Here is a 22,469-nt window from a genome sequence, read left to right as displayed (position 1 = left end):
AAGATACAGATGAACAGCCAGAGGAGATGGACAGGGAAAATTATGTGGGAAGGGGCATGGAACTTCTGTGCCCTCTCCAGGCATACCACCTCCTAGGCACCTCCATATGTTCAGCCATCTGGAAGCTCTCTGAACCCTGTCTTTGGGTTTTTATGGAGGCTTCATTATGTAGGTGTGACTGATTATGTCATTGGCCATTGGTTATCAATTCAACCTTCAGTCCTCTTCCCTCCCTGGCAGTCAGGTGGTAGGACTGAAAGTTCCAACCCTCTAATAATAAAAGATGCTCCTATCACCCGGGAAGTTCCAAGTGATTCTGCAGATCTGTTGGATGCTCCTATCACTCAGGAAATTAAAAAGGTTTTAGGAGCTCTGTCTCAGGAACTGGGTGCAGAGACCACATACATATTTCTTCACAATTTCACAATGTCCACCTACAAGCCAAGGAGAGAGTCCTCAGAAGAAACCAACCCTGCTGACACCTTGATCTTGGACTACTAGCCTCCACAATTGTGAGAAAAGTAATTTATGTTGTTTAAGCCACCATCTATGGTACTTTGTTATGGTAGCTGTAGAAAACTCATATAGTTGATTTTTTTCTTAATTTTTATATACCAAAGTTAAAAAAAACCCAAAAACCTAGCCATCCTGTTATTGATAATTTTATAACTAAAAAAATAAAATTTCCCCTTCCTTCTTCCATATTTAAAAATAATTTGACTATTGAGTAAATGTGGGATTTATTTTGGTGTGAAATATGTGCATAAGTTAAATTTTTTATAGCACTGCATTTGTACCAACAGTATTTATTTAAGGGAAAAAAAGAGTTCTTTCTTCCATTGGTGAGTTACTTGTTCCTCATGTATCAACTTAGATCCTTTATGAAATTCCCCCATGACCTTTGACCTTCTCTTTTTAACCAGGAACCATACAGTTTTTCTCATTGTCATGTTGTTTTATGTTTTGAAGTCCAGTAGGGTGAGTTGTCTGTCATCATTCTCCTCTTTTCCCAAAATTATTTTTTGGAATTCTTACCTATTGATTTTTTTTTTTTCCCCAGATAAATTTTGCTGTCACTTCTAGAAATTTGACAGAGTGCTCCTTTAGAAATTTCAATGGACACTGTATAAAATCTATGTATTGGCTTAAGCACTACTGTTATTCCCCTCTGCCAAGTGCAAGGGATCAGTTATTCAAATCTTTATTTCTCAGGCTTCATAACTTTCTTGAATGACTGTTGAATGTTGAGTGACAACATTTGGCCTTCGTTGTGAGGCCATCTCTGGAGTCTCTGGGGCCTGTCCAGTCCTTAGAATGTTTGGTCTGTGGGTCAGGACCTGGAAACACACTTGGTGCGGGGAAATGTTATCCTGCTCTCATTTTGTCACCCACCTTCTTTCTTTTTTCCACTCGTCCTTCTCTCCATCCAGCTGGCCCTGTGTCCTGAGCAGGGCCCATACCTTCCCACCCCAAACACTTCCTCTTGTCTCCTGGCTCTCAGTCCCTGGCTATATTCATTTCCTACAGCTGCTATAATGAAAGTATCACCAATTGGGTTGCTTAGAACAATAGAAATTGCCTTACAGTTCTGGAGGCCAAAAGTCTGAAATCAAGGTGTTGACAGTGCCATCCTCCCTCTGAAACCTGTAGGGAAATGCTTCCTTGCCCCTTCCTAGCTTCTGGTGGTTTGCTGCCAATCTTTGGCATTCTTTGGCTTGCAGCAGCATCTCTCCAATCCTCCGTCTTCACATGGGGTTCTCCCTGTGTCTCTCTCTTTTCACATGGCTGTCCTATAAGAACACCAGACATACTGGATTAGGGACCCACCTTACTCCAGTATCACCTCATTTTACTTAACTAATTACATCTGCAACAACCCTATTTTCAAATAAGTTCACATTCTGAGAGTACTAGGGGTTAGGACTTCAACATATCTTTTTGGGGGTAGACACAATTGAACCCATAACACTGGCTGGCCCACATGTTTCTCCCAACCTCAAGTCTCCCGATCTTTACTTTATTCCTTTCCCCACTGGCTCTGGTCCCTCCCCTCTGCCTGCCTGAGCCTTCCCTGCCTGTGTCCTTTCTTTCTGCCTGGACCCTCCTGATACCCCCACCCCCACCTTAGTGCCCTCAGCTGACCTCTTGTGCCTCCCACCAGGCATGATGACCTGAAGGAGATGCTGGACACCAACAAGGATTCCCTCAAGCTGGAGGCCATGAAGAGGATTGTGGCGGTGAGAGGGGAAGGAGGGAGCCTCCCATGGGGAGGGGCCTGGATGCCCAAGAGCAGCTCTCCTTGGCTCCTTGTGGACGTTCCCCTAATCAGTGCTGTGCCTCCTCCTCCTTCCCTACCTTGACCCCACCACCCAGATGATTGCCCGTGGAAAGAATGCCTCAGACCTGTTTCCTGCAGTGGTGAAGAACGTGGCCTGTAAGAACATAGAGGTGAGCACTACGCAGTGAGGGATCTCTCATTCCCACCTTTGCCAGGACTAAACCCAAGTTGGGTGGGGAGTGAGGATGGAAACACTTCAGCCTCAGGGGCCCAACCTGCTCAGAAATGTCCCTGATCCAGGAGAAGACATTGTCTACATGTCCCTCAACTGAGTGTGGATCAGGGTAAAGGACCTAGGATACACATGGGGATTCTACCCCACTGGAAAAATTTGTCCCCATGGACTGCAGCTGGTTGGGGTGATGACATCTCAGGGGTGGAGGCACTAGCCCCTGCTAAGAAATGTGCTGTCCACCAGGTGAAGAAGCTTGTCTACGTGTACCTGGTGCGCTACGCTGAGGAACAGCAAGACCTGGCCCTGCTGTCCATCTCCACTTTCCAGCGTGGCCTGAAGGTCAGATGTCTCAGCTTGCCTTCTTGGGGCCTGGGCCTCATTGGCATTGTATTGAGAGTGTGCCCATGGGGTAGCCATAAACATCAGAGCAGGCTCTGGAGGCCCCTTCCTACCTGCCTAAAGTTGGGAGGGTAAGAGTCAGAGGAGAGGACCAGCCAGACCCTTAGAGAGTAGAAGGCCAGGCATAGAAAGGGCATGAGAGATGAAGTGGGTGCCCAGGGCGCATGTCTCTCTGCTGAGAAGCCTGTGGTAATGGCTGCCTGAAGTATGAACCACTTTTGCCCCCAGTGGAAAGCCCCTCAGCCCTCACCTCCATTGGTATAAAGATGTGAGTTGTGGCCCATAGCCAGGCAGAAGTCAACCTCCTCAAGGAAAGGATTCTGTGAGGGGAGCTGCTGACCTGGATTCCTCACCTCTGGGCATTAGAGCCTTGGTACTGACAGGCTCACCTTGTCCAGGTATCTGTAAAGAACAATAACTATTGTAACCTCTTCACCTGGAACTTGGTAAGGAGGACAGATGGGTTTACTGAGAACAAATGAGCCACTGAGAAGAAAACAACAAAGGTGACCATGCAGGAGAGTTGCCTCTGACTTGGGTTCTAAGATCGGCACAGAGGACAAAACTAACCAGGAGAATTCTATTCTGAATGAATTCAGTATAGCCAATTATTCCTCTAGAGTTGGAACAAATCAGTCTTTCTTCTGTTTAGCACCAGAAGCAGTAGTTGCCCCAGAGTATGCAAAATATCCATCTTTAAATACAGGGAACACATCTGTTATGGTGAAATGCAATTTGAGGCAAGCATTTATTGAAATCACTTAAAGGGAGGGACAATGGGGAAATTCAAGTCCGTTAGACTAAAGTGGTGTGCTGAATCCCTACACTATTTAAATTGCAAATATTCTCACCTTTTGTTTTACCCAGGACTATACTAGTTGAGTTCACATATGTTAAATGTATGCATAAGTCTCCACTGGGTGCTTTCCTAGTTCCTCTAAGATATCTCAAGGGTAAAGACAGCCATATCAAGGCGATTCTACTCTCTCTCCATATTAGATTTTTAGCTCTGTTTACAACCATTAACTCTCCTATTCTTTCCACACTTATAGTTCAAATTCCTATGAGAGGGACTCTGAGAGGCCTAGCTCATGTTTTCATATCCAGCAATTCTGTAGGTTGCTTGGCAGACTGAGAATTGACTGCCCAAATCCAGGGCTCAGCCCCTGGTTTAATCTGCTATGGCCAGCAGGAGGGATTGACAGTCTGCTTCTTTGGGGTGTGGTAGAAAGCATGGTCATTTGCATATATGATTCATTCATTTAGCAAACACTTGAGTGACTACACCATGCATTGTGCTAGGTTCTTTTTACAAGTCAGAACCATGGGCTCGATCTCAGATTGGCAAGTAATCTTTTGGTTTGAATCAGCATTAAATCATTTTATAAAAACTATTCTGGAATTTTTGCACAGATTTTACATTCACCTGTAGTTTCTACAATCTGCCCCTTTTCCCCTTCTAGAATACCAGAGCTCATTTAGTCCAACTCAATGCAATGATTTCTCTACAACAGGGGTTAGCAAACTTTATATGAAGTGCCAAATAGTATTTTAGGTTTTGCAGGCAACAACTCAATTTTGTCCTTCTTCTGCAAAGAAGCCATAAACGAGTACACATTGCTAGGTTCCAATAAATCTTTATAAAAAATAGGCAGCAGACAGATTTGGCCTAAGGTCTGTAGTGTGCCAATTTTTGCTCTAGAACATCTCTTGACAGGTCAACTCAGTGAGGTCCCAGGGATAGGGGGATAGAGACCTCACTCCTTCATAAAGCAATGCTTTATCTTACTTAAGGCAACTAACTACACCTGTTTTTGTTTGTTTGTTTGTTTTTTGGAGTTATTTTTGGCACTGGCCAGTACAGGGATTGAACCCTGGACCTTGGTGTTATTGGCACCACACTGTAACGAACTGAGCTAACTGGCCAGCCCTCTGTTTTTGTTTTTTACTCATTACATTGTGTTGAAACTTCCGTAGCTATAATTTTTAAAAATTTACTCCAGACTCACAAAAGGCATAAAGTATAATGAACATATCCAGCACAAGAAATGAAACATTTATCAAATAGCCAAAACCTCCTATGTATCTTCCCATTTATCATTCATGTGCATTTATTTATTCTTTTACAGCTTATTTACATATTCCTAAATATAGAATATTTTTCTGTAAATGGTATCATATATGTATTCCTCAACAACTTGTTTCCTTTTTTGTTGTTGTTACTGGTTCTTGGCCTCTCCTGCACACTGAAACCAGTTATATCTGTCCAGTGTTCTTCCTTCTTTTTATCAGCCCAGGCTAAGGCCATATTTACTTTTTTAGCTGAACACTCATCGAGTCAAACCTCTGGTTGGCAAGCAGAGAATCTAGGTCTCCCTACATCCTGTCTTTATGCAGTTGATGCCTGAATCCCCTGTGAACCCAACTATATTTCATTTTATTGGTTCAGTATCAGGTCTAAGCCAAGATGATTCTGAATATTAATTTTGTCCCTCCTGCTATTGTGTCTTCCTCCAAGATATTGATAAACTATTCGGACTGGGGCAACAGACTTTGAGTCCTGTGGCATATCATGTTTCCAGGTTGACACTGATCTATTTTTTTTTTTTTTCTTTTCTCTAAAAGATGACCGGTAAGGGGATCTTAACCCTTGAGTTGGTGTTGTCAGCACCACGTGTTCCGAAGTGAGTTAACTGGCCATCCCTGTATAGGGATCTGAACCTGTGGCATTGGTGTTATCAGCACCACACTCTCCCAAGTGAGCCACGGGCCAGCCCTTGACACTGATCTATTAATAAACCTTCCCCAAGTATAATATTTTACCAAGTTGTGAGTCCAACTAACAGCCAGCATTTTCCTGTATTATTTGAAGAGATCTTATTCAATAGCAAAAAATTGAACACCTTTCATGTGCAAAGGGCTGTGAGTGATACAGAGAGAAAACAGAAATGAATTCTGCTCTTAAAATGCTTATATAAAAGGTGAAACATCAAAAATGACAATGCAGGAAGTGCTATGAGAGACTCACACACACACGTGGCTGAAATCAAGATACATAGTGCGAATACCTACCAGCCTAGTTAGCCTATCAAAAAGGAAAACAGTTTTTTTTTGTAATTTCCTGTGAATCTATAATCATTTCCAAAAAATGTTTTTTAAAAAAAGGAAAATGGGTTTCAGCAGTTGATATGATATGATTTGTCTCTAAGAAAAGGCTCCTGCTTTTCTAATAAGATGGCTATAGAAAAACATGTTTAAAAATTAATTCCAGAATTTTTCTAGGAATTACCATCAATTTCACCTATAGTATTGTGGATCTTCTCTTTCTGCATTTTAGAAAATCAAGGAAACACCTATCCTTTAGTGTTCTAGCACCTCTCCCATTGTCGATCATTCTCCAAGATTAATAGTAATTTATAGCTGCTCCTGCTGCTAGTGGGAAGACAGCCCTAAGCCCCGTGATTACAATAGTGTCTAATTCTCATCAGATGTATACAGGATGCAATAGCAGCAAAGAGGTGGGGCCTACACACCTGTTCTGTTTTAAACACTGGAAGAAGAGCAGCTTTTGAGAAGTTGCTGGGAGAGAGAAATGTAAGGATGAACTCTTTGGAAGGGAGACCAGCTTGCATTTGCTGGAGATCACCTCAAGCATAAATACAAAGACCCCCCCACACACTCCTAAGGAACAGGAAGTGTTTCAGAAATTTTAGGTGTTCTGAAAGTTTTTCTGAAAGTTTTTCACTGTTTCTGAAAGTGAAGCTGCCCATTGCCACACCTGTTCAGGTGTCAGATTTCTGCAGCCAGAGTAAAGAGGCAGTGCCCCCAGGTACCCAAACATGACACATCATCCAGCCTCAGGTCAGGAGGTAGGGAAGCAAGAGCTGGTGGTAGCTAGGGACAGTGACTTCCAAAGGTGTGGCTTATCCCATCGGGGTACCTGGTGCCCTCTCATGGCTCTGTCTCCATCTCTGTCCTTAGGACCCCAACCAGCTGATTCGTGCCAGTGCCCTCCGCGTCCTCTCTAGCATCCGTGTGCCCATCATAGTGCCCATCATGATGCTAGCCATCAAGGAAGCCGCCTCAGACATGTCACCCTACGTACGGAAAACAGCTGCCCATGCCATCCCTAAACTCTATAGGTATGCCTCAGCCCTGCCCTTCGCTCCTCAGGGGACTGGTTCCTAAGCTCCCAATCCACCCTGGCCTCTCCCAAGTCTTGCAGGCTGTTTCTCAGAGGGGAACTGACAGAGGTGGAAGACAATAGAGGTGAGGGCTCGCACCTCTTTGTGAACAGGGCTGGGGTGCAGGAGGTGAGCATGGCTTGGGCAGATATTGGGAAGGCTACGGGGGAAGGGGGGCAAATTCCTCTCAATTTCTCCCTCAGTTTGGACTCTGACCAGAAGGACCAGCTGATAGAAGTCATTGAGAAGCTTCTGGCCGACAAGACGACAGTGAGTGTATACCGGCACAGAGGGGTGGGTGGTGGAAAGGTAGCGGACAGTGGTCCTTCTGTGCTTCCTGGTCATCCTCTCTTGCCTTTCTCCGTTCCCCAGCTGGTGGCAGGCAGCGTGGTGATGGCCTTCGAGGAGGTGTGCCCGGAACGCATAGACCTGATCCACAAAAACTACCGGAAACTTTGTAACCTGCTCATCGACGTGGAGGAGTGGGGCCAGGTGGTCATCATCAGCATGCTCACTCGCTACGCCCGCACGCAGTTCCTGAGCCCCACCCAGAACGTGAGTGGGCCCAGGTCCCCAGGCAGAGCGGGCAGGAGGGCGCCCAGGGAAGGCGCCCACAGGCCCAGCCATCACCCCTCCAGGAATCCCTGCTAGAGGAGAACCCCGAGAAAGCCTTCTACGGCTCAGAGGAAGACGAGACCAAGGGCCCGGGGTCGGAGGAGGCGACCGCTGCGGCGCTACCCGCCCGAAAGCCCTACGTCATGGACCCGGACCACCGGCTGCTGCTGCGCAACACCAAGCCGCTGCTGCAGAGCCGCAGCGCCGCGGTGGTCATGGCGGTGGCGCAGCTCTACTTCCACCTGGCGCCCAAGGCGGAGGTGGGCGTCATCGCCAAGGCACTAGTGCGCCTGCTGCGCAGCCACAGGTGCGCGCTGCCCCGCCCCGCCCCCACCCCTGGGCCGCGCCGCCCCGCCCCTCCACAGCACGCCCCCACGCCCCTCCGCCGTGCTCACCCTGGGCCCACCTGACCTGCCAGGCTGACCTCACTCTCTCCTTCCTCCCACTGATCCTCTCCGCCAAGCTATTTGGCCCCCCTCCCATCCCCACTCCCCGCTGCCCCTTACCCCTACCGACCCGTCCTGTCCGCAGTGAGGTGCAGTACGTGGTGCTCCAGAATGTGGCCACCATGTCCATCAAGCGCCGGGTGAGCATGCGACCAAGGGCCGGCTCCTGCGGGCTCTGGGGACTCTGTTGGGACCGGGGGTGGGGACGGGAAGTAAGGGGAATGTCCTAGCTGTGCAGAGCATGGGGAAGGGGAGACCCCAAATGCAGGCGAGGAGCTGGGCCTGGATCCTGAGGGGGTTCTGGGGGGTGGGGGTGCCCAGTGAGGAAAGGGCCAGTCAGATCTGAGATAGAGTAGGGAAGACGTGAGAAATGGAGGACAGCGATGAGGCCAGCAGGGTCCTGGGCCCTGAGTCAGGAGATGGGTGGCTCTGGAAGAGAGGCAGGCCTGGGGCTGTGGTGGAGCTCTCCCGGGCTGCCTCTCTTGTGCTAGGGTATGTTTGAGCCCTACTTGAAGAGCTTCTACATCAGGTCCACCGACCCTACCCAGATCAAGATCCTGAAGGTGAGTGATGCAGGACGTGCCTGCAGCCTCTCCCACCCCTCCCAGCACCCACATACCCACTCACATAACTCACAGTGGCCACCTGGATGCCTGCCTAGTTCTAGGCAAGCCCCAGCTGGAGCTGTTTGCTCAGTAAGCAAGGATAATGAGAGTGGGGGGCCAGGGAGAAGGGAACTGCCCTTTGTCTGGTATACACTTGCCACTCTGTATATGAAGTAATTGATTTTCACAATAACCCTAGGAAGTGTACATTAGCTCCATTTTGTAAAAATGTAGTCACAGGGAGGTGAGGAGGTGAGGTAACTTCACCAAGGTCACATAATTCTGCTAACTTCAAGGTACATGCTTTTCCCACTGCAGTTTTTTGTCTCCCACCACAGTGTCATGGCCCCCATAGCAGCTTTCTCAGGCTTTTGTGCAAATATACATGAACAGAAAAGTGGCAGGAGCCCATACCTATTCCATTCCTGCTCTGCTGCCTCAACATTCAGTGATTTCATTCAGCAGTGGTTAATCCTTCTAACCCTTCTGAATATCTGTCAGTCACATTGCTAGATCTAGGAGTAAAGGATGGAGCAAACTAATCAGGGACCCTGACCCTTGTGGAGCTTACACTCTACACGGCGGAGGAGCAGACATTAAACAGCTAAGCCGGAGACAAGTGTAAAAATCCATTCCTGATAGAAGAAAGAAGAGTGCAGAGAGCTATAAGAGCATAAAATAGGGGGACCTCATCTAGTCTGGTGTCAGGAAAGTTTTCCTTGAGGAGATGAGGCTTGAGCTGAGCCCTGAAGAATGGATGTGACTTATTTAGGTAAATGCAGGGACAGAAATAGGAAGAACTCCAGTATGTACGAAGACCCTGAGGCAGGCAGGGATGTGTGGCTGGGGCAGAGAGGTCCAGGGGGAGAGTGGTGGGGATGAGAAGTGGACAACAGATCTTTCAGGGGCTTACAGACCATGGTAAAGACATTGGTCTCTATCCTAAAAGCAATAAGAAGTTTTAAGTTTTCAGTAGGGGTGGGGAGGTGACATGATTATACTACAAGCATATTCTCTCAGGGAATCTATTTTAGAATCAAACTAGTCCTCTTGCATTTTGGACAAGTTTCGTGATCTGTCAGTGCCCTCATCAGTCTAAAGATGATGCAGGGCTATCCTGACGATTGTTTTCTGGTCTGTGAAGTGTATTTTGAATGAAAGCCCACAAAGCCCACTGGCCATCCTGCCCATTTCCTGTCTCTCCACCCCTCCTGCAGCTGGAAGTGCTGACCAACTTGGCCAATGAGACCAACATCCCTACTGTCCTACGGGAATTCCAGGTACAGGTCAGGGGGAAGCTCCCAGCCAGAGGGGCCCAAGAGAGGTGCCCTTTAGATCCTTGTGCTCATTGAGCATTTCTTTGGTGGGCCAAACTGTCTCTTAAGAGCCCAAAACTGGAGAAACTGCTATTTTAGGTCCCCCTTCAAAAATGCCTTCTGCTGGCTTTGAACTGAGTAATCACTGGGTGGGAGATAGGGTATCACTCCTTCTCCCAAGATTTAGTGTCTGGCATGATAAGTCATAAAATGAGGGGGTCACAGCCTTCCCAGAGGTCACCCTCAAGCCTGCAGAATCACCGAGGGGCTGCTACCTGCTGGAGGTTACTCTGTTGTGGTGTCCTGCAGACCTACATTCGCAGCATGGACAAGGATTTTGTGGCAGCCACAATCCAGGCCATTGGACGCTGTGCAACTAACATAGGACGGGTCCGTGACACTTGCCTCAACGGCCTGGTACAGCTGCTATCCAACCGTGATGGTCAGTGTTTGCCTGTCTGATAGACTAACCTTGGTGACCAGTGGGTGTCTGCCTGTGTGTATGACTCTGCTGGCCAATGGGTATACACCTGTTTGGCACAATAAGTGTTCCTTGGTCTGTCTGCCTCAATTAGTGTTCACATGCTCCTGTACCCCTGCAGGCCACTAGAGAAAGGCAGGGGGTTGAGCGAGAGAGTCAAAGGCCTGGGGGCATTGCAGGTGTGTCTGTCCACCTGGTTGTGTCCCTCTTCCTATCCCAGGGTCTATACACACATTCTCCTTTCATAGAGCTTGTGGTCGCAGAGTCGGTGGTCGTCATTAAGAAATTGCTGCAGATGCAGCCAGCACAGCATGGGGAGATCATCAAACACTTGGCAAAGCTCACAGACAACATCCAGGTGAGGTAGTAGCCCCATGTTTCTCTCCCCACCCTGACATCTTCCCCATGATCTTAAGACCCTGTAATTAAATACTCTCGTGGTATCAAAGTCAACTTCCACACCTTCCTCATTGGCTCTGAAAGGTCTTCAGGTGGAAGGAGGAGAGCAACTGGACCATGTGACCCTGACCTTGTTGCCCAAGATTCGCCTTTCCTGGGGGGATCCCTCACTGAGCTCCCTGGTTTTTACCACCACACTTGTTTTCTCTCTAAAGCTCTGGCCAAGGATAACTGATGGACAAATCCTGTGTTTTTATGTTGCACTGCTGAGTTGCAACAGCCAAACAAGGCATTCCTGAAGATTCAGGAAGAATAGAATGGCAAGGGGTTGGCCTCTGGCTCACTTGGGAGAGTGTGGTCCTGCTAACACCAAGGCCACAGGTTCGGATCCCTATATAGGGATGGCCGGTTAGCTCACTTGGGAGAGCGTGGTGCTGACAACACCAAGTCAGGGGTTAAGATCCCCTTACCGGTCATCTTTAAAAAAAAAAAAAAGAAAGAATGGCAGTAAAGCACTGAGGGTACAGCGAATCCAGAAAATCAGTCTTTTAAACCATGACTGACTGTGGGTCTTGAAGGCTCTGCCCATGCTAATGAAATTCTGGGGCAGAGGGGAGATGTTCTCCAGAAATGCCCACCTTCTAATCTCCGACCACCCCCACTTTCATTTCCAGAAAATCCGTAATGCAGAAGGCCAGCACAGATGGGGGAGTGTCATTTCCCTAGCAGTCCACGTTCCCACATTTACTCCAGTCCTAACTCCTCTCCCATGCCCACAGGTTCCTATGGCCCGAGCCAGCATCCTGTGGCTCATTGGAGAGTACTGTGAGCATGTCCCCAAGATTGCACCTGATGTCCTGAGAAAAATGGCCAAGTCATTCACAGCAGAGGAAGATATTGTCAAGCTGCAGGTCATCAATCTGGCAGCCAAGCTCTACCTGACCAACTCTAAGCAGGTAAAGATTGAGAGATGCTCTCAAAACACTTTGATCCCCAGAAACTGTCTAGGCAATATTCTTTTGCCCTCCCCAGGGAAGCCTAAACTCCAGCTCCCCTTTCTGAAGAGGGGAATCAGGGCAGGTGGCTGATCTTCCCAGGTAACAAATGCTACCCCAGTGTCCACAGATATGGGGACTCAGGAGCCTGGTTGGGCTGGTAGTCACTGTTGAAGAGTTTCTCCTATGAGGCTGTGACCTCCAGTCTGCAAGTAGGAGCATGCCTATCTGCTGCCTTTGGAACACTGGGGCTGTGAAGAACCAGAGTTGAGCAGGGCTGAGGGAAGGGGCCAGTAGGGACAGGCACTGATGGGAGAACATGAATCCTGGGAGATGTGGTCTGTGCTTCCTCTCAAATCTTGATGATGCTTGGCCAGTCTGTGACAGGATTAAGGGGGTGGGTTTCTGCTCAGGCTTAGGGGGTGCCATTGGGAATGGCCATTGTTATTCCCAAGGTAGTGCTTACAAAAGATACCACAGCCAAGGATGAGGCTCAACTAAGCTAGAATATCAGGGTGTTAATAGCCTTTTGGATGTCCAGCATTCCCTGAGATGGCCCCAGGAGATTCTCCTAAGAATAAAGCATTATGCACAGAGTTTTTCAAGTTGTTGGGGACACCAAACACCATGACAGTTCCCACACTCACTATCCCACTCAGGTAAATAAGACAGGTATTAGCAAACTACTGCCCATGGGCCAAATCTAGCCTGCTGCTGCTGTTTTTGTAAATAAAGTTTTATTGGAATATAGCCATGCTCATTCATTTATATAACGTCTATGGCTGCTTTTGTGCTACAACAGCTGGGTTGCCTAGTTGCAACAGTCTCTACAGCACACGAAAGCCTGAAATAGTCACTCTCTGGCCCTTTATAGAAAAAGTTTGCCAACCCTTGAAGCAAAACATCTGGGTGCATGGCTGGGATCTGCAGCAGGGCTGTACCCTAGAAATTATGACATCCCTGCCAGGCCTGAAGGTAGTCTCTCTGCCATTCCATGGGACTCTTTGGATGGTGGCACTTGTGCTTCTTTAGCGGCTCTTTTGATCCACGGTGGCTAGAGTGAGCCACAGGGACTCAAGATGGGGTAGTCAGGGCCACCAAGTTCTGGGACTCTTGTGAGGAGTGAGAAAGGACAGCATCTACATGTGCAGGCCATAAGATACTGTCTGTGGGTCTGTGGGTATTGGTATTGTGGGGGAAACAGATTGGAGAGAGAGAAGGTAGAGAGTGAACCATGGGGAAGCGTTCAATCATTGGACAGATATTTGTGTGCCTCCTTTGTTCTGATGGGAGGATCCTGAGCCCCTGATGGCAAAGTTGGCATGTTTTCATAAGCCTGGGCCTGTCCTGATGGCATTTCCCTTAGTTGTCACTGTTACCTACATGTGCATTTGTTCATTTATTTAACATACATTTCCTGAGTGCCTGCTATTTGGCTGACACTGAGCTATGTCCTGGGGATATGATAGTGAGTGAGAATGTTTACTGGCTTCCAAATGCTCATAGCCAAGTAGTAGCCAAGTAGGAGAAAAAGGACAATAATAAACATTTTAAACACAGCAGAAAGAGCTGTGTCAGGGTTATCACAGAGAGCTGTGGGTATATGTAACTGAACCCCTTTCTTAGGCAGGACATAAGGGGTCCTAACCCCCCATAGGGCACCCAGCATAGGCTATTCAGGTAAATGGACACTGCCCTGCAGGCTCTTCTTCACCTGAAGGTGGGCCATTGGAGGCACAGGCCCCTTAGAATGGTTCTTTGATTCAATAAAGAGAAATTTTGTCCTCCCTTTCTTTCTCCCTTCTTTCTCCCTTCTTTCTCCCTTCTTTCTCCCTTCTTTCTCCCTTCTTTCTCCCTTCTTTCTCCCTAGCCTCTTCTGGGAGTGGTGGAGGGAGGTGATTTGGATATGCTTATGACTGTCCTTGCAAAACAGCAGTGATGCGTCCCCCCATGCTGGAACCATGTGTGACAGTCTGGGCCGGCTAAAAGGGCACAGTGATCCCTGTCATTCCTCCCAACTTCCTGACCCCACTGCGTGCCAATTCCTGGCCCAGGCTGAGGCCAAGGAGATAACCGTGATGAGGCCTCTGCCCTTCTATTATCAGCAGATAATCAGATTCTAGACAAAAGGCCACAAAAGCTCAATAGATGCGGAGACAGGGGGCTTGCGGGGGACAGTGTGGGTGTTGGTAGTGAAGGTAGTTATTACAACTGCCTGGGTATAGCACCTGAGGCAAAAGCCTAGAATGCTTTTGGGAAATGAAATGTGTGGGAGGAAGGTCTGCCAGTGGCACAGAAGGAGCTACAGTCATTCCATCTGGCTTCCTCTGCAATAGTTGGAAGATTCTGATAAATTCTGGAGAATTAAAAAAAAAAAAAAAAAGAACATTTTTATGTAATAAAGATAATGCATGCTCATCATAGAACACTCATACAATAAAAAAAAAATTGTAAAGTTTAAATTATCCATAAGTCTACCACTTAGAAAAGACCACCGTTAATCTTATATCTCCTTAGCTTTAAAAAAAATTTTTGTTATGCCTATATATAGTCCTTCAGAAGTTGTACATTTGTGTATTATCCAATATTTTAATCTTTTCATTTCTGTTTCCTTCCAATGCTTTCATATTTGAAGGTTTTTTTCCTGTTCATATATCAATTAAGTTTTTAACTTGAAATTTCCTCCAGATTTTTTTCTATTTTCACATTTTTTAGTCCATTGTATTAGTTTTCTACTGCAGCATAATAAATTACCATAAACTTATTAAAACAACACATGCTTATTTTCTCACAGTTTCTATGGGTGAGAATCCAGATATGGCTTAGTTAGGTCTTAAGAAAGACTACAGTCAGCCAAGGCTGGGTTTTCATCTAGAGGCTCTGCTGGGGAAGGGTTCACTTCCAAGCTCACATGGTTACAGGATTCCGTTCATTGTGGTTGTAGGCTGAGTTCCTGGCTTCTGCTGGCTGTCAGCTGGAGATGACCCTCAGTTTCTAGAGGCTGCCCTTAGCTCCTTGCCACATGGGCCTCCCAACATGGCCACTTATTTCTTCAAAGCCACAAGGGAGAAAGTCTCTCGAGCCAGTTTACTAGCAAGAGGGAGTCTTCTGTAATGACACATAAGCATGGGATTACACAAAGGCACGAACACCAGGAGGCAGGGATTGGCAGGGAGGACCTTAGAGTCTGTCTGCCACATCCGCCTAGACCTTATTTATGGGTAGTGTGGTAGGGGAGGATGTATTTTAATTCTTTTAGTAGCCAGTTTTCTGAGCATGATTTAAGAGGTGGTTGCAAGGTAGCAGGTATATTGGCATAGGTTACTGAAAGGGAGTCAGTGTTTCCCACCTAAAATTCTTCCCTGGCAGATGGAGCCCACTGGTCAGTTGGAGCCTTGTTCTGTTCTTGTTGCAGTGAAGTGTGTCTCATAGGCCCTCTTCAGCAGCCCATAATTACTGTGCTTCTTGGTTAGGTGAGGTAGGGGTCCTGGTAGTAAGGACTGGATGCCATAATCTGTGGGGAATGGGACCATGGGGTGAAGAAGGGTAGCTAATTATGAATAAGTGTAGCGAATAGGTGAATCCTGCAATGTTGAGGTGTGAGGTGGATGAACTGGCTCCTTCTTACATTGGTTGTTGACATGCAGTTAAGGCAGTGGACAGATGGGTCAAATCCTGAACAGTTCTTTCTAGAATTAGGCAAGGACTTTAGGAGGAGGGGGAATCTGTGATTAGCCAGGTGCAAGTCTGTGGAGGAGGGCACTGTTCAAACCAAAAGAGGGAGCAGCAGCATCTTGATAGTGGACCACGTTGATAAGGGCATCCACCAGCGTTGGCGGTTAGAAGGCCAAGGCAGAGCCTGGTCTGTAACGAAGTTCATTGCAATGGCATCCCATTTTCCTATTTTTTAACCCATTGTATTAGGGGAGTATGTGGTTGGGAGTACTTATCTGTGAACAGTATTTCAGGTGCCGTGACGCTGGAAGGGACTGAGTTGAACATGAAGCCACCAAAGTCTCTTGGGCCATGTTGTAGGTAGGAATGGAGTCACAGTGGCTTTCTTGAGTAAAGTGGGACAATTGTATAGCTGCTCTCATTCTGGGTCAGCTTCTGGGGGTCTCTCCCTCACAGATATCTGCCTGATGTTCCTGCCAGATTAGCTGGGCCAGCCATGTCTGAGGCTGGATGTGACAGTATATCACCATAAACCTTAGGAGACCAGACTTGGTTCCAGGCTCCCTCCTACTTGTCCCCACTGCTTCTGGGCCCTGTAGCTGTAGATTACTTCGTGGTTTTGATCTTGGCCCCAAGAGATGGAGACATGGAGACCTGGGTCAGGGTAGCGCCTTCATGTCAGCAAGTAGACAGTGAGGGGAAGTGAACAGGGTGCGGCTCTGGCAGGTCCAAGCCTGAATGCAGCACAAAGCGCTCCTCAGCCTCGGAGAAGAGACTTACTGACTCAGCTTCTCTGTAAAATGGGGCAATCACACCTACCTTTCAGAAAGTTGTGGAGATTAAGTAAGGCAGTGTGGAGCACCTAGCACAGTACTCAGTGCTAGAAGGCACCCCATCAATGATGGCTGCAACCACTGTCGTTGTTAAGGCAGGTGAGACTAGGCCATGATTAGGACAGAAATTCAGACTTTAGGTCCTTGGATGTAGTTGCCTTGACTGCAGACTATGAACCCTACATGACCTTTGCAAAAACCTATGGGCAGCTACGGTTTGTTCTGATCTCATTAGAACCTTCCAGGGAAAGGTTGGGCCCTTCGAGACCCCAGGGTTGCTCAGAATCTGCTATGTGGGTTGATGAGGGCATAAGGGCAGCTCCCGCCAAAGGGATTCTGGTTTATCTCCCCTCTCTTTTTGTTGACTAGTTTCTCCCTGGGTGGTGGAGCATAGAAATTGTGAGATCTAGCAGAATGTTACAGACTTCCACTTGCCTCGTCATCCCAGAGTGAAGAGGTTGTCTGGGCCCGGGGCGTTGGGAACCAAAAACCTGAGAAAGAATGGAGTCTAGGGCCAAGAGGGAGGACAGTCCAAAAGAGCAGTCTCTTTTGCTGGCCTGAGGCAGTTGTCAAAGTCAGGGTCAGGAGTCAGGGCCAGAGAGATGAGAGAAAATGCACCAGCTGGGCAGGGAGGGAAAGTTGTAAGCGGGGAGATGAGAAGCTCGACATAGAGTCTGGTGCAGAGTCTCCTGTGTCCCCAGCCTCCCTGTCAGCTGCCTACCCACCTCTTGTTCCCCAGACCAAGTTGCTGACCCAGTATGTGCTGAGTCTGGCCAAGTACGACCAGAACTATGATATCCGTGACCGAGCACGCTTCACCCGGCAGCTCATTGTCCCTTCTGAGCAGGGCGGGGCCCTCAGCCGCCATGCCAAGAAGCTCTTCCTGGCACCCAAACCAGCCCCAGTCTTGGAGTCATCCTTCAAAGGTGAGAGCTCAAATCCAGAGTAATCTCCCTGGGGGCAGGGGTGGGTACTGGCCAGGGCCCCAGCCATAGCCAGGCACCAAGTTTCTGTGGGCGGGGCTTCTGGAGAAAGTTGGTCCTGCCCTCCCCACCCCCCAGCTCACCCCTTTTGCCCCTCCTGTAGCCCCAGGGCCTACTCTCTTACCTAGCCATGCCCACCACCTGTATCGTCTCACCTGGGTATCTGCCAGGATGGGTTGCTGGCTCCTGGCCCCTCTCAGGTCCCCTTTCCATCTCCCTCCCTGAGTAAACACTAGGCTTGGAAATCTGTATCAAGAAATCTCAAGGACCCAGGAGGGCAGGAAGTAAAAGAACATACAAAGGAGAGGTGCACATTTATAAAAGTCCTGAGAAAGTGGGTGCCAGCACTGTAGGCTGAGTCACTAGAGGTCAGCCCACACCCCGGGCCCCAGGCTTTCAGCCATCCCTCTGTCAGGCTTGGCCCTTAAGGCCTCCTCTCCTGTGGCAAGGGCTCTGAGAGGGGCCTGGTGGAGAGGGGCCTCCAGCTGACTCTCTGGACCCCAGGAACCAAAGCCAAAAACCTACATAGGAAAGGAACCTCTTTCACAAAGCTTGGTTCTCCTGGGTATCTTTTCGTTCTTCTCTTCCCTGGACCTCAGGAATAGGGAGATTCTGACAGGTCAGGGCAGCTTTGAAAATCTCCCAGGAGGAAGGGCAGCAGTCCCTTTCTCCATGACACCATCTTCACTCACAGGTCTCTGTGCTGCCCTCCTGTATCACGTGCCCGACCTCTGACCCTGACTCCCTCTTGCTCCCATTCTGACTGCTCACCCTTCCCGCTGAGTCCAGAGCCGGGCCAGACAGCCTCCTTCCCCTTATCCAGCCTGGCTGGCCTCTCATTCCCAGCTGCCATCCTCAGCTCACTTAGGCCTCCCTCAAGCCTGACCATGTAGTAGCACATGGCCCTGCTTCCCTGGAAGAGAAGCCCACTCATGCTTATGCGTCACTCAGGAGATCCGAGCAGACAGGTGGCAGCATCTCTGTGCTCACAGTGCCCTCCTGCCTGCCCCTGCTGTCCCCTCAGTCCCTGCTCTTGCCCAGCAGGACAACCTTTTCTTCCATCATGTGAGCCTGAAGGTGTAGTCAGGGTGAAAAGCCATTAGGAGACACATCCATTTCCTTCCTGTACCCAGCCAGGGAGGGGAAGAATCACCACCCGGCCCCACCTAGGAAACAACTCCCTGGGCATTTCCTCACTGCCATTACTTGCCTGACCTCTGAACCTGTCCCCAGACCGGGATCACTTCCAGCTGGGCTCACTGTCCCACCTGCTCAATGCCAAGGCCACTGGCTACCAGGAGCTCCCAGACTGGCCAGAGGAAGCCCCAGACCCGTCTGTGCGCAACGTGGAGGTCAGCATGGGTGGAGGGTTGAATTGTGTGTGGGGACTGAGAGGGACAGACAGCAGGGTGCCCTGGCAGTGCTGGCCCAGCCCTCCTGACACCCTCCCCACACAGGAAGAAGACCTCTCCCTTATTGAGACCCACGTGGGCCTGTTGGGCGAATACACTGAGGTCTCCCCTCCCCGTGTGCTGTGTGCTCTCTCCCCACCCTGTGCTGCACCCTCCCGTTCCCCCAGGTGCTGGGCTCCCATGCCCTCCTTAATCTGTTTCCTCTGTGGTTTGGCAGGGCCCCCTCTGTGAGCAGCATCCCCTCCTCTCCATGGACAGTTCCCCTTCCCTCTTCCCCCATTATTCCCTTTTGGGGACAGGACCAGATAGGGCCCCAAGAAGAGGTGGGGTGAAGGGTAAGAAGGGCCTTCTTTCCTTCCCCCTCTCCAACCATGATGATGTGGCCCCCCCACCTACCCTCATCTCCAGGTACCTGAATGGACGAAATGCTCAAACCGGGAGAAGAGGAAGGAGAAGGAAAAACCCTTCTACTCAGACTCTGAGGGGGAGTCAGGCCCCACGGAGTCTGCAGACAGTGGTGAGGAGACAGGCAGAGCTGGGGCCCTCTGTGCTCCTGTCCACATGTGTGCCTGTGTGACTGACCTCTGAGGGGTGTGTCAAAGGGAGTGGGCACCTGCTTGTGAGCTGCTGTATGTGTATTTGTGCACTTGAGGGACTGCATATCCCAGGTGTGTGTGTGCTTGTGCAGTCTCTATCCCTATGAGTCTCTCTGTGTCCCAGTCTGTTCCAGTTGGCATCTGGGGCTGGGAGCAGGTCAGAGGGGTTTGCAGCTTCAGTGCTGAATCTGAAGCCAGGAACCCCGGGCATCTGCTCCAGACCCCAGGAAGTCTGACACAGTTCCCCCATAGATCCTGAGTCTGAGAGTGAGTCGGACAGTAATAGCAGCAGCGAGAGTGGCTCTGGGGAGTCCAGCAGTGAGTCTGATAATGAAGACCAAGATGAGGATGAGGAGAAAGAGAGAGGCAGCGAGAGGTAAGGGGGAGCCAGATAGATGGCTGATGGGGTTCAGGGGTCTCCCTTGGAAAAGAAGGGTTAACACTGAGCCTTAGCCAGTCTCCTAAGAGTCCCTGAGCTTCTCATGAGCTGTTGGGGGCTGGCAGACCCATGGTCAGCTCAGGTAGTTGCCTTTGCTGGCTGCAGAAGGTCTCAGTCCTCAGGAGGGTGGCATGAAGAAGTAATAGGGCCTGGAGCCTAAGCTGGCACAAGCTGGTTCAAAGCTCTCATCGGGGCTCAGGCATGGGAATCCAGGTATGGAATCTGCGGGCCCATGCTCCCCACCCCCGCTTTTCAAGCCTTCCCCTGTTCTTCTGTGAGGAAAGGAGGGGGTGTCCAGGCCAGGCCTGAGCCCTGCCTTCCCACTGTCCCCCAGTGAACAGAGTGAGGAGGAAGGTGAGAAGAGGAAAATGAAGAAGAAGAAGGTGCCAGAGGGACAAGGAGAAGGCTCGTCCTCAGATGAGGGCAGTGATTCCAGCAGTAGCTCATCAGATTCGGAGATGACATCAGAGTCTGAGGAAGAGCAAGTGGAACCTGCCTCTTGGAGGAGGAAAACAGTGAGGGGCTTGGGGTAGAGAAGAGGTGGGCTTATGGGCTAGGGCCCTTCCGACCCTCTGGGCCAGGCACAGACATCTCCCCACCATCCAGAACAGCCCATGGAATATTCCACCAAACCCAGAACAGCCCAGGGCGCTTGCCTTCCCCACTCCCACATTCCACATTTTTCTCTTTCAGCCTCCCAGCAGCAAAAGTGCCCCTGCCACCAAGGAAATCTCTCTGCTTGATCTGGAGGACTGTGAGTTTGGGTGATACAAATCACAGAGGGAAGGAGCCCTGGGGAGCGATTTAGGAGGGTACACGGGGGCTCTGGATCAGGTTCCTCAGGTCTTGGGGCAGAGAAATAGACAGAACACATCTTCAGGCCTAACAGGACAGCAGGATGACCTCTACACATGTGGGGTTGGGGTCCAGGGTGGGTGTATCACTGAAAGCCTCCAGACTGCCATGTGCTTTGCTGTCCATGGTGCTGAACTGGTTGCCTCTTGAGCCCTGGGCTTCCTGCTCAACCTTAGCCAACTCCACTTTCCCTCTCCTTCATTGTAGTCTTTCTTATCTATTCTTACAGTCACCCCTCCCAGTGTCCAGCCTGTGTCTCCCTCCATGGTTGTGTCCACCAGTCTGGCTGCTGACCTGGAGGGCCTGACACTCACAGATTCCTCGCTGGTGCCCTCGGTGAGTGGGGTGGGAGGGACTGGGCTGGGGCAGGGACACATCTCTGCTGCATCCTATGGTGTGGATTTGAGAGAGAGAGAGAGAGAGAGAGAGAGAGAGAGAGAGAGAGAGAGTGTGTGTGTGTGTGTGTGTGTGTGTGTGTGTGTGTGTGTGTGTGTGTGTGTGTAGGAGGAGCGATAAAGAGGGTAGCTGTGAGTTCCAGTTGCTGGATGGCCCTAGGTGGGGACAAAGTTGGGACAGACTCTACTTTGTGTTTATTTCCGTATTTCCCCTACTCCTCTGCTTTAGCTGCTGAGTCCAATGTCAGGTGTTGGGAGGCAGGAGCTGCTGCACCGGGTAGCTGGCGAGGGGCTAGCCGTGGACTATGCCTTCAGCCGCCAGCCTTTCTCTGGTGACCCCCACATGGTGTCTGTGCACGTCTACTTCTCCAATAGTTCTGATACCCCCATCAAGGGCCTGCATATAGGCACCCCCAAACTGCCTGCTGGCATCAGCATCCAAGAATTTCCTGAAATCGGTATGGAAAGGCCTTGAACAGGGTAGAGGAAGAGGCTCCTGGGCAGAGTCAGTCCTTCTGTGGTTACTGATCCCCTCTTTGTGCCAGGCCAGGGACTAGGCCATGGGGGCACACAGATGGCATCTAACATGGTGGGCAAGATAGATTAGAACACAAGCAAGTTTGTATCAGGGCAGGAGATTCTTGCAGCAACAGATCTGGGCCTTGGTTCTTTCAGGAATGACTTAAGTGGGGCAAGGGTGGGTGGGGGAAGGGTACTTAGATTGCAGGCGGAAACCAGGAACAGTCTCCAGGGGCCCAGAAAGCCAGGATTCCAAAGACAGCTGGTCAGCTCTGACAGTGGAGGAGAGGATGGGGCTAGACTGTGCTCCAGAACCGCCAGGTTATGGTGTCTCTCTCTCCCTCTTGCCCTGCCTCACACTGCTTCAGAGTCTCTGGCACCTGGAGAATCTGCCACTGCTGTAATGGGCATTAATTTCTGTGATTCAACCCAGGCAGCCAACTTCCAGCTGTGGTATGTGTCCATCTCATGGTGGGGTGGAGGGTAGGCTGGAGAGAGGCAGGGCCAGAATGAACCAAAGCTGGAGGTGGTGGTAGGTGGGGATACATTGAGATTGGGTGGGTCTGGGAGCCATCCCAAGCCCTCGGGTCCTACCTCACTGTCCTGCTGCATCCGAGCCTTGCTCCTAGACAAGGTGGAGGTGAGGGGAGAGATGCTGGCCTCACTTCTCTCTCCATCTCCTTCCACCCTGTCCAGCACTCAAACCCGACAGTTCTACGTCTCCATTCAGCCACCTGTTGGGGAGCTGATGGCCCCTGTGTTCATGAGTGAGAATGAGTTCAAAAAGGAACAGGGTGAGTGCCCCCTGG

General features: G+C 49.7%; 1 protein-coding gene across 4 annotated transcripts in view; it reads left to right on the top strand.

Moving 5' to 3' along the window:
• AP3B2 (adaptor related protein complex 3 subunit beta 2) overlaps nt 1–22,469 on the top strand; it is a 35,357-nt gene that overhangs the window by 6,854 nt on the left and 6,034 nt on the right. Inside the window, exons 2-25 of one of the 4 annotated variants that reach the window (XM_063090523.1) lie at nt 2,162–2,237; nt 2,374–2,448; nt 2,757–2,852; nt 6,894–7,054; nt 7,300–7,366; nt 7,469–7,651; nt 7,735–8,018; nt 8,243–8,297; nt 8,649–8,720; nt 9,980–10,042; nt 10,388–10,520; nt 10,808–10,917; nt 11,738–11,914; nt 17,201–17,387; nt 18,678–18,796; nt 18,902–18,958; nt 19,265–19,373; nt 19,705–19,828; nt 20,226–20,406; nt 20,585–20,645; nt 20,976–21,082; nt 21,371–21,599; nt 22,029–22,113; nt 22,357–22,454. In XM_063090523.1, the coding sequence (XP_062946593.1) occupies nt 2,162–2,237; nt 2,374–2,448; nt 2,757–2,852; nt 6,894–7,054; nt 7,300–7,366; nt 7,469–7,651; nt 7,735–8,018; nt 8,243–8,297; nt 8,649–8,720; nt 9,980–10,042; nt 10,388–10,520; nt 10,808–10,917; nt 11,738–11,914; nt 17,201–17,387; nt 18,678–18,796; nt 18,902–18,958; nt 19,265–19,373; nt 19,705–19,828; nt 20,226–20,406; nt 20,585–20,645; nt 20,976–21,082; nt 21,371–21,599; nt 22,029–22,113; nt 22,357–22,454 (2,909 nt within the window). Of the gene's footprint in view, nt 1–2,161; nt 2,238–2,373; nt 2,449–2,756; nt 2,853–3,092; nt 3,117–6,893; nt 7,055–7,299; nt 7,367–7,468; nt 7,652–7,734; nt 8,019–8,242; nt 8,298–8,648; nt 8,721–9,979; nt 10,043–10,387; nt 10,521–10,807; nt 10,918–11,737; nt 11,915–17,200; nt 17,388–18,677; nt 18,797–18,901; nt 18,959–19,264; nt 19,374–19,704; nt 19,829–20,225; nt 20,407–20,584; nt 20,646–20,975; nt 21,083–21,370; nt 21,600–22,028; nt 22,114–22,356; nt 22,455–22,469 lie in introns of those variants that run through there. The other 3 variants (XM_063090524.1, XM_063090525.1, XM_063090526.1) reach the window with 3 other exon arrangements.

Source organism: Cynocephalus volans, chromosome 3, assembly GCF_027409185.1.
Source record: "Cynocephalus volans isolate mCynVol1 chromosome 3, mCynVol1.pri, whole genome shotgun sequence".
NCBI classification, from domain to species: domain Eukaryota; kingdom Metazoa; phylum Chordata; class Mammalia; order Dermoptera; family Cynocephalidae; genus Cynocephalus; species Cynocephalus volans.
Note: the sequence above shows the minus strand (reverse complement) of the source record. Positions and strands in the feature narration are given on the sequence as shown.